Genomic DNA, 11,475 nt, shown 5'->3' with positions numbered 1-11,475 from the left:
CAGAGAATGTTTTCCTTACATTAAAGAATTAACGAAGTTCAGCGAGCGCAATTGAATATTTGTGGCGGATCGGTATCAATAGGACGCCGACAGGTCGAGCCGCGGGTACCAACCGCCAACACTTAGAGGGCTACGACGACAACGAGTCTGTCTGTCTAATTCGCTAGCGGTCGAATATACGAGCGATTGATATAAATACCGCACCTAGCGAGACTCCCTCTACGTCTGAGGCAGGGACTACCGGGCATAGCCTTACTGATGAGTTCACCGGTAGTCCCGGGACGAAACGCACTCTCTCTCTCTCTTTTCATCCGTCACATATTATTATTCACTACTCGGTGAAAAGTAAATTTCTTGTTAAAAAATCATTATAATTGGATTAATACGTGAATATATTTAATAGCGGATATAATTAATAGCGACACAATTATATGTACTTATATTATTATATACAATTATATTTACTTGTACCGGTGCGAATACAAATCACGCTCAACTTATTAATAGCGTACAGGTCAATGGAATTATGTGTACATCGAGCTTGTCATTAACTTGAGATCCAATCGCCACAATTACCGATGTCGTACAACTAGAAATGGATATAGATCACATGTTAGTAGTATTTTTAATTTTACACCACCTTCGAGAAAATTGCACTTTATTTAGTAAGTAAAGTAAATTTAGTATCTAGTAAGTAAATAAATAATCTAACCATTGTTGCATATACGTGTAAGTAAAATACGACTAAAGTAGAAATTATTTCATACTTTTTAACGCTTTTCCAAGTCGGTAATATCTTTTTAACAAACGAATCTTTTATTTCACATTCTTTGTCGAAGCGATCGATATTACAGAAGCAACGTAAAAATAGTTTGAATTATCATCGTTATAAAACGGTAATTTATTCCCATCTATTTATTATTTACATCGAGTCTCAATTCCTATTAACGAACGAGCGAATAATCATCTCGTGGCGAAGGTAAACTTATGCCCGAAAACGAAACCTCAGAACAGTGAAACGCAATTTCAAAGCGCCCACCCAGGCTACTGTTTTTGGAATCTGTTTACTCTGTGTTTCATAATGGAATATCGATGTAAAAGGATATATCCACGACGGATTGGATACTTTCCGGACAGACGTCGTATAGTTGAAAAAACTGAAATACAATTTTCTCTTCTACGTAATTAATATAAGCAACTTAATTGTGTTTCTGTTTACCGTGTGTAACTATTCTACGCTCGAGTATGTATATGTCACCTGTAAAACGAACTTTCCTAGTTACGTACACGTCGTGTGCTTAACTTATACTATAACTATAACTATAGGTAAGTCGTTAGTTGTAATTTCTATTTCTCGGTAAAAATCAATTGAATGTTTGATTATAATTAATATTTTAATGGGAGGTTTTCAAACTTCAACCGCGATGGAAAAACATACTTTGACAGGAGATTCTCGGACTTCAATGGAAATGGATTTCACCAGTTTCTAATGAGCTCTCAATGTATTTTCTGTAACAGGCTTTGAGTTTCAAACATGGCTCTGCGTCTGGATTACGAATAATCGAATAAACCAAGGAAGGAGGGCATTTCAATTTTCTCTTTTTACTCGCATTGCAATGATGATCTCGATAAATGATCTGTGTATCAATTAGTTTCTGCTATTTTCTGTATCATTAAGATCGGAGATATTTCAAACATTTATTGAAAATAACTTCGAACAAATAGCAGGCAGTGAAAAAAATTCCAATAAAATTCCGATAAAATTCAACAATACGCTATAGTAAGTATCGGGATTTTAATTTGCAAAATAAATACGATGTATTGATATAATACAGTACAATAAATGTTTGTAAATACTTGTATAACAAACAGTTTTTGTTTATTATAGCGTAATTGTTATATATAATAATACATTTTTATATGATAAACAAAAAAATGATACGAACTAATGAACAAAACAAAATTGGAACATGTTGCACCGACCTCGGCAATATTGCAATCCTTTTCATCCTTTGATATTATTTTCGCTCGATCGACGTGCGCCAGGACCTTCCTGGCTGGTCCGGGGACAAACCGACTGACCAATTAAATTGAATCGCATAGCTGGTGCGATTAGCTTTATTGAAAAGTAATAGAGACCAAGGATGCGTAGAACAATTTATTGGAAAAACAAGGAAAATGTGATGAAAATTTCTAGAAATTTACGATCTTCAAACACGAATCGAAACTTTCAGATAAGTTACGTTTGATCAAGCATCAATTAACACTATACGGACCGTCACGTAATGGCAACGTAATGTATCAGCATCGGCAGGACGTTGAAACGTATATTTTAAATGGAGTCGTTCGCGTTATCCGAAAACAACGAAGGATCATAGCAAATCGTAAAGAACAGAAGAGAAAGATGAAGAATTATAAAGAACACGTAAACATAGAAAGAACGAAGGCTCGTAAGGCAAACATCTGGAATAAGGAAAACATCTGAAAAGCATGATACGAAGAAATGGTCAGTTTTTGTTTTGATAGAGTAAAAGCTGGCCACTTCCGGTCTCGCGCATCTTCTCTTTCATAACAGGTGTTAAGCCCCCCTCTACCACTGGTTGCTCCTTTAAACACTAATGCAACACTGGGATGTGGCATGGGGTGGTATCTCGCACACGATAGGTAGAAACTAGAACCCCCCACTCGTAGACTATGAGATAAGCAAAACAGGATGCCTCTGCGCCTGCGGTACTCCTGGCGAACGTTTATATGTTACCTCCACCCTCTTGCCAACCAAATCAGAGATCAGTGAAGTCGTCGTCGTGATAACTCGGAGGACACTCATATCGTTTCCTCTACTTTCCCGATCTTAAAATTTTGTGATATTTACGTAAAGCAACTATTATTTGCAGTTATTCGAAGAGACTCTGCATTTTGGGGCATACATACGTTGGAGAACAAGCAAGCTTTATCTGTCAATGTGGTCAAGAATTTCGTTGATTCCAATCTTCGCCAAAAGGTGGGTTCGATTATCCTTATCGTAAAGAAACAAATACAAAAAGAAAAAAGTATTTGCACGTCATTGTATTTATTGTTATAGCATTTACGTATTAATTAATTAATTAATTAATTAATTAAATGAACTTCGCGTGATTAGCAAAATTGAATACTTTAATATGAAAATGAAACGCAGAACCTGATAGAAAAAAGGTTTTATTAGAAAATAAGAGTAAGATAATAATAGTTTGCAAATATTTTTTGTAGCCACTGTGTACCGGTTGTGTGTCAAATTCCCCTTTATCTCTTCAGTTGATTTCTTAGTTTTTAAAATTAGCCAATTTTCTATTTTGATATTTTTTTTTTTTTTTTTTTGTCCTGAGAAATTGATCAGTTTTCGAGCGAAAGGCACGAAGATATCACATAAATACCGGAGATTTCAACGATCTATGAAAAACAGGCACCCTTCTTAGATAGTAGCAATCGAATCAGACAGAAAATCATGGATTGTGAAAAGATAAACATCAATCGTGTACTCTGGTATTAAAATTCCGGAATTTGCAAAAATTTGACCAGTTTCGTATCAGTGATTGTCAGTGTGAGTGATTCGAGCTTTTACCTGAAAAAATAATTTCTCTTTTCGTATGCATACATGAAATACTTCGAATGTGAAAAAGTTTGAATATGCAATCGAAGAATCACGCGAACTTTTAAACTCGATGATACGCGTTTAATCAAATTAAGTAAATAGTATCTTATTCTTCTGAAAGATATCCGCTAAAACGTTCGTATTATTATGTTAAACAAAGATTCAAACGTTTGTTCCTAAAATACTTTTTACCCAAAACGGACCTAAAACTAAATAATGAAATTATTTCAGAATAATGGAGTCTACAACTGTGTTCAGGGCCTACAAAGAAATCTTACGCCTGATCATGATCGAACAATTATCAGTAGCCGTAATCCATATGCGCGTTGAAAATGGTAACGTGACGATTAAATCCACCACGTGTGTCAAGTTTCGCAAAATATGTCACGAAGAAGATCAACTTCTGCATCTGGTCGGTCATTTAATCTCTCCAGACGAAATTCTCATTCCTTTCACAAGACGCTTTTCTGAATTCTTAAACATCGATGTTCGTTCCGTCACTGAATGTATCGAGAACATCTTCAGCTCAACTTGCGACATTGTTGTAGACTTTGACTTACAAAAATTGATACAGCTGTCCAAGAAACGAGATGGTACGATTAAAGATATAATAACAGAGATGTTCTGGCTACCAAAAATGAACAGTAGAGTAGGAAACGGAAGTTGGTTCGACTCAGTCGATCGAGGACATGTAATTCCTTTTTACATGACTTGTTGCGATCAATTAAGCGATTTTATTGGAGATTATTTCAATTACTTTCGCGTAATTGAACAATCAAGTAGAAAAGTAATAAAGTGGTATTTTTTGGATATTAATATCTTTCTTGCGCAAGACACTGATTCGTTGTATGAAAAAATGGAAGGAGAGAAAAAAAATAAGCAAACGAGAAAGCTTACTATATTGAAAGAGATAGACGGCGATACGACGCATCACACGGTTCACGTGATTCGTTATTTCTCTAAAGAATGCAAATTGGAAGATGACAGTATTGTCCATTTACTTAGAAACCCTTTCTTACCCACCGACCAACTTCCCTTTATCACACAGAGCTATGATCCACGAATTTCGAAATACGTGTTTCATTTAGCGTATAAGGATAATGTCGAAATGACTAATAAGAATTTTTTTAACCTGCTGTCCATGCTACGAGACATTTTGTACAAACTGAATATTGTCTCCATCGTGATACAGAATTGCGACTCTTTCAATTTGCGGAATGTTTTATATATGTTCGAGCACATTTTGTGCGAAGAGGATATCGCTGTGACGATCGCAGGAATGTAGAACCGTCAATCGTGCCTCGGTAAACGATCAATTTTCTTTGGAAACGATCAATTTGGAAGAATTAAGAATGATGATTTAGAGTTTTGATTAATGTGATTTTGATTAAGAATCCGCCTCTACGTTACAAAAACGATTCTTAATCGCGGTACAAAGCTTTAAATTGGGATAAGTTCAACGAATATTTACTTAACGAATTATTCACTTAATTATTTTCTAACTAGGTTTTATGCTACCTTTACTGTGATATTATTATATTTTAATCTTAAATATCATATATAGACACGGAAATATAGTAGAAAGAATTACTTTATTTGTATAGACAGATTCCCTAAGAAGTAAAACTGATACATTCTGCTTTTTTACAAATTCCTCAATTTCAGTACATATATCATTGATGCTTGGCACTTTATAAAGGAAATAATCTGGTTAGTTTGAATTCTATGTGATTCGATTAGTATCACTCAAAAAGGAGCCCTTTCCTTCGTAGATCAATGAAATCTTATATGTAAACAATAAATCACAGGCATATACGACACGTATGCGTGCCCATAGGAATATGTGTACCTGAGAAACGAGTCCAATCTAAATGTCAGTTAAAATACAAGTGCTAGACTTGTTAACAAATTTCTGTGTACATGTCAAATGATGTGATAATTGTATATTGTAATGTATATGGTGTAATTGAAATTTAAGGAAATTGAAAATAATTCGACTAACTCTATTATGATGTTCGCTAATGTGCTATCATACCGTATATATCTCTATATGAAAGTATTTTCATTAAAAGAATGCTATTTTTTGAGAAAGCGAATTTGTACTGTGATGTGATATCGATGTAAGAATTGAACAAGGATCGGAATTAGCTCTTTCCCAGTTTACTTGTTTTTGAGAAAAATGAAAGCTGACACAGCTAACACAATAATAATCAAAGCTAATACAAAGAGCTGATATTTCCTAAAATATTTATAATTATAATTTTACGTTCATAATTATATATATATATATATATTTATGATATATATATATATATATATTTATGATATATATATATATATATTTATGATATATATATATATATATTTATGATATATATATATATTTATGATATATATATATATATATATATATATATTTATGATATATATATATATATATATATCATAAATATATATATATATATTATATATATCATAAATATATATCGATATAATTATACATTTTATGATATTTCTCATATTTTCTAAACTTTTTCAATTATAAACATATTTTCATACTACGTATTTTAGTAGTCAAGTAGTTAGTAGTTTTAGATAGTCAAATATATTGGCGAAAATTTCTCTTAGTATTACAAAAATCGGGGAAGGTATTCGTATATTTTCTTAAATACTTTAGAAAGAGTACTAATCTTAGAAGAAAAAAGTAGGCAAGACGAAAGATATATATTTTTCATATTGTGAACGTTTTAGATTCTTTAAGAAAAGACTATTCCGTTCGAAATATGATTATATACAGCAGTGGTAGAATCTCTTAGACGACGAAGAAATATCTTTGCAAAAAAATTGAAAATAAAGCAGAACAAATCGCCTATCTTGGATCAACAAAATTGATAGAAAATCATATTCAATTTCCTGAGTGTTAAATGTTGGTGAAGTAGAACTTGAGTTACAGCTGATTTCAGATCTTCTCTTACGATAAATCATCTCAAACCGATGAATATTAATTATCGATCAATGAATGTTGTTATAATTATCACATATATGTGATGACTAAAATTGTATTCGATAAATGTAATCAGTAAAGTTTGTTTCTCGAATCGTATGAAATAATTTTATTACTACCACCTGATCGATTTTTCCATTTCCTCTATACATATATTACATTTTCTCTTTTTCAAACGTAATCTCTATCTACGTTAGAGATTAAGTTTGACAAAAATGGAAAAATGTCCCGCAATTGTATAAAATTGTATAAAACTGTATAAAATTGTATAAAATTGTATAAAATTGTATAAAATTGTAAGAAATTCGTTGTTAAACAGTTCGTAAAGCAGTAGCAAAAGTTGATTTATTCTTTTTCTCTAAAAAGTTCAAGACAAAGGGGAAGCAAACGCGTAACACAGAAAATCGAACGAGTACCAGTAACAACGCGTTATCAACTAATTAAACGTGGCCCGTTTGCACATTGAGATCCAATCGTATTTAGCTGTCAACTACGCAACCTGCCCACAATCAAAGAGGAAATAGCAAAATATATATAGCGAAAATAAATAGATATAGCGAAAGAGTCAACAAACATCGAAACCCCCTAATTATTGGATTACTCGATACGTCGCACCAGATCCGCAGGCTGAAGAGACACTACCTGTTGAACCTAAACGCTACATTTAATTAAATATTTATATTAAGTAATATTTACTTATTTATAACAATTACTTATAAATCACATTTGTCTATAATAAGTATTAACTTATTAAAATAATTAGAAAAAAATTACTGAAAATTCTCAATGCGAGAATTGATTGTAAATTTTAATAAATAAATAAAAAAAAGAAAAAAAACTACACAACTGTACACACGCTCGCACTTTGAAGTTCGCGCGTAACTTGCGTGCAACAAAGGATTAAATATATATATATGTATAATACTTTATAACATCAAGTATGACGAAATCCACAGCGATGGAAAGACAGGATTTATACTGTGCGTCCTATAACTACTTAATGAACTATTTTTCCCGAAATTAATTATATACAATACTATCTTTACTTTGCTTTTCTTCTTACTTTTATTATTTAATACTTTTTTCTTCTGTCGTTTCTTTCATTTCGTTTCTTCGTAGAATCTCTTCTTCCCTTTTCTTCCACAGTTTCTTCCTTCGCTTCTGTCTTGTTTTCTTCTCCACGTCTCTTCGCCTTCTTCCTTCCATTTTCTCACCTTCTCCTTTTCCTCCTATTTCCTCCCTTATCCTTTTCTACCTAACTCCATCAACTCCTCTTCGTCCTGTCGTCTTTCCTCCATTTACTTCATCCCCTTCCGTTTCCTTCTGGTCCTTCCTTTTCCGCCTCTTATCCGTTTGCAGAATCATTGCGACAGAAGGAAACGTCAACTTCGGCAGATTAAATTCGTCCAACTTCTTCCGGCTACAAATGCGAAAGGTGCGCAACGACTAATGGGAAATACGAGGAAAGCAGCGATATCTTATTTTCGTGACCAGTCCGAGAGACACTACTCGGAACATAGTAACGCAAACTCGAGCAGACTGGTCTCTCGCTTTAGCCGCGTAACGAGTTTAATAGAATAACACACTTCGATAACACGAACCACTCATGCTACGGATTACGGTCGTTGAAGTGTCAAAGTAACAGCTTAATTCGGCCAGCTTACACTGGGTCACATCGTTAATCGTATAATTTTATTTCCAATGAAAACCAATTTTTGAACCAGTTTCCACCGATCAAAAAATTATCATCTATCAAAGAGTATCATTAAAGAGTAAAAAAAATACTTTGTATTATGTTACAGAAGTTTAACAGTCAATAGAGTTTAACGAAGATGAATAGTCTAAAAGGAATCTCTTTCTCGTTCAGTTGCGTTCAGTTTAATGATGGCAATTCATGAAAGTTGCCACGACTCTCCTAATCGTCAAACCATGAAAGTTACATGCGATGTACACGCGCATTACGCATACCTGTGTATATGTATATGTGTATATTATATATATATATATATATATATATATATATATATATATATATATATATACATGTTGAGCTACGTCGTAGGACAAAGATTATATCGAATTAGCAAACACAAGCACGGTTGCGCGAACTGTCACTGATATAAAGGAGCTTTCAACTGCTACGAGGGCAATCCAGTGGCTAAACACGTTGCAACAACATGCACGTCGTATTAATCCCATTTTTTCTAGGTCGGTAAGCCAATTAATTTTAATCAGTATTACAGCCTACACTAGCACACCTTCTCACACAGATCAATTTATATTTTGCCGGTCCCATCGTTAATGCATGAAACATTGAAGAATCGATCTTATCGATTTGTAATGAAGGAACATCGATTCGATGGTCAAAAACGAAAAACACATACGTTATATCGGTTTCAGATATTTAGAATCATGTTTCTGCTGCGTCTATACCAAGTGTCCTATTAATATTATTATTAAGTCAGGAATTAATGTTACAAATGTCAATAGTCAATTTTTGATTGAAATGTTCTCTAAAGTAATCAAATTCTACGTCGACGAGATCTCATCTTACAATCTTCTTCGGGTTTCTGAAATATGTACAGATCCTAATATTTTTTTTCTTTTTTTTTCTTTTTTAGTAGAACACGTAGCGATGTAGACTAAGCTTGCACACTGTATTATTTACGAAGTAGAAACGATTACGTATTTTACAAAATTATTTATCTCGATCAAAACTCTTACGATCATCTACGATACAACTGATACTACGATACATCGCTTCTTTATAATATATATATAATATTCTTTATAATATATTTAATATATATATATAATATATAATAATATTCGTTGATAACAAAACGCTCAATTGCATCTCATTTTACTCTAGTGATTTTAAATAAAATGATTTTGAATAATACGATGACTTTTAAGAGTTGATCCGGCCCTGATAAAAGAACTAATCTCGTCGATATTTCCTTTATTTAGCGGCCAACGTCACTACGTTCGATTCACGTGCCTGGGTATACGGTCCAGAATATGTGTTCGACGTGAATATCACACACGCATTGTCCGATGGTCTATTAGGCGATGCACTCTTCCAAACAAGCGTAACCACAACACTAAAATGTCGTCCAAAATCGATGGATCAGTTACTTTGTCATTTCGAAGGTATCACGGTCGAGGATATGAGCGGAGGTCACATCGAACTAGGAGAGATAGGAACTCCATTTGTAATAGAATTCAGTCCAAGAGGAATCGAAAATATCGGATTTTCATCAGCGATCAACAAAAAAAAACTTAATATCCTTCGAAAAGTCTTCAAAGAATTAAGCACCGAAATAGATCTAAGCAAATACGCGAACGTCGTATTGCCGTATCTCTCGTACGCAGGGGACAAAGATTACCCGTTAAACGACTGTTCCTCTTTGTTCGTCATTTACGAGTTCTACGATTCTGACGATCTCCATAGAAGTAACCGAGAGGAGAGTTACGATCGATCTAAGAAACAGAATTACAATTTGGAGGTTATGTCGTTACCAAATCGAAATACGGACAAGACTGTTGTATTTGAGAAGTGGACAGACAAACGCAATAGCAGATGTCATCCGACATTGCGGAAAACAATGACGAATTTTGAAATTGTATGTGTCAAAAATTAGCCAATTTTATAATCAGTAGACTGCCGTACGTTTGTGCATTTATGGGATATTTAAAAACGTGAAAATTCATAGAACGTACATGGCACGTTGAGTGATACGAGGATCATAGCGAAAAAAGTACGATAAGCAATTTAAAAGTTAGTCTTGTCGAAAATGTCGACTGTCGTAATATTAGATGTACCTTTGGTCGTTTTATAGAATTTCATAAATTTATTAACTTCATAGATTGTTTATATTTTTAGAAAACTTTATTATCTTTGGATCTAAGAAGTTCAAAGAGGCGTCGTTTCAAGGCGTACGTTTCTTTTAATCGCGTCCGTAAAAAAATATGAATTTCTATGATCTAATAATTGGAATGTAATTAAAAAGGTGAAATTTAGATAGAAAATTATATTACCAACTAAACGTTACAGGGTTTACTATGCTTCGGCTGTTTTATATATTTTTTCCATTTTTTCCCATAACTACGAAAAAAAAACCGCAGATTACTGATAATTATTGTGTAAATAAAATAGAGAGTTAACGCTTATCTTTTCCAGGACGAATATATCAGCAGAATGTATATCAATAATAACACGTTTGAGAGTGAAACTAGGATAAGCCAGAGGGTGTCGAACAACATAGCCAAAAGGAATTTTACCCTGCAGGATATTACTTCCGTGAAACTACTTGGCATAAAACCAGCTACGGATCCACTGCCGTTTTTCAATTTCGACAAATTTGAGAGACTACATCCCATAGAAGCAATGGACAACAACAATAATAATAATTAGATATTAAAACTCTCGTAGAAGATTGACGTTACTCTCCGTATAGGAGGATAGAAATATCGTAAAGGAACTGTAATCAAATTATATGCAATAAAATCTCTTAACTCTATGTAACTCGAATACAATTCATTGCTCGAAAGAATAACTAGATTTTTGAATCTGGTACTGTTAAGATGATCTACGACTCCGAGATCGATCTCGCTTAACTGATAATGTGAAACTAGCTACGGTCGATATAGTAGAAAACACTGTGCCCCTTATCAAGTTGCTTTCCAAAAATGAATTACATTTATTTTTAAAATTCGAATTAAAATTACGCTGATCACTATTAAATGGAATAATGTCCATATGATAGGGCAAATTAAATTAAATATACCGATCGAAATTTCGTTAATATACTCTTTGCAAAGATTGTGATTATTATTCGAA

The 11,475-nt window shown here is 33.3% G+C and overlaps 2 protein-coding genes and 1 long non-coding RNA gene across 3 annotated transcripts; all 3 read left to right on the top strand.

The window, feature by feature from the left end:
* Positions 1-53: 53 nt before the first annotated feature.
* On the top strand, positions 54-5,943 carry LOC126868777 (uncharacterized). Its single transcript, XM_050624589.1, has 2 exons — positions 54-3,001; positions 3,860-5,943. The coding sequence occupies exons 1-2, from the start codon at positions 2,961-2,963 to the stop codon at positions 4,911-4,913; spliced, it is 1,095 nt and encodes a 364-aa protein (XP_050480546.1). The 5' UTR covers positions 54-2,960; the 3' UTR covers positions 4,914-5,943.
* Positions 5,944-8,672: 2,729 nt separating this feature from the next.
* LOC126868525 (uncharacterized) lies at positions 8,673-11,155 on the top strand. Its single transcript, XM_050624072.1, has 3 exons — positions 8,673-8,840; positions 9,603-10,258; positions 10,816-11,155. Exons 1-3 carry the CDS (start codon positions 8,810-8,812, stop codon positions 11,047-11,049), a joined length of 921 nt encoding a protein of 306 aa, XP_050480029.1. The 5' UTR covers positions 8,673-8,809; the 3' UTR covers positions 11,050-11,155.
* LOC126868531 (uncharacterized) lies at positions 10,265-10,686 on the top strand. The gene is made up of 2 exons (XR_007690626.1): positions 10,265-10,413; positions 10,519-10,686. It is a non-coding gene; the product is annotated as an uncharacterized LOC126868531 (long non-coding RNA).
* Positions 11,156-11,475: the final 320 nt, after the last annotated feature.

The sequence above is a fragment of the Bombus huntii genome, chromosome 8 (genome assembly GCF_024542735.1).
Source record: "Bombus huntii isolate Logan2020A chromosome 8, iyBomHunt1.1, whole genome shotgun sequence".
NCBI lineage: Eukaryota > Metazoa > Arthropoda > Insecta > Hymenoptera > Apidae > Bombus > Bombus huntii.
The sequence above is the reverse complement of the archived record's forward strand: the minus strand, read 5'-3'. Positions and strand labels throughout refer to the sequence as shown.

Coding starts and splice junctions, on each gene's coding strand:
- LOC126868525 (XM_050624072.1), top strand. CDS start 8,810: ATGCACGTCGTATTAATCCCATTTTTTCTAG. Junction 8,841..9,602: donor ATTAATCCCATTTTTTCTAG/GTCGGTAAGCCA, acceptor TCCTTTATTTAG/CGGCCAACGTCACTACGTTC. Junction 10,259..10,815: donor CAATGACGAATTTTGAAATT/GTATGTGTCAAA, acceptor TATCTTTTCCAG/GACGAATATATCAGCAGAAT.
- LOC126868777 (XM_050624589.1), top strand. CDS start 2,961: ATGTGGTCAAGAATTTCGTTGATTCCAATCTTCGCCAAAAG. Junction 3,002..3,859: donor ATTCCAATCTTCGCCAAAAG/GTGGGTTCGATT, acceptor AAATTATTTCAG/AATAATGGAGTCTACAACTG.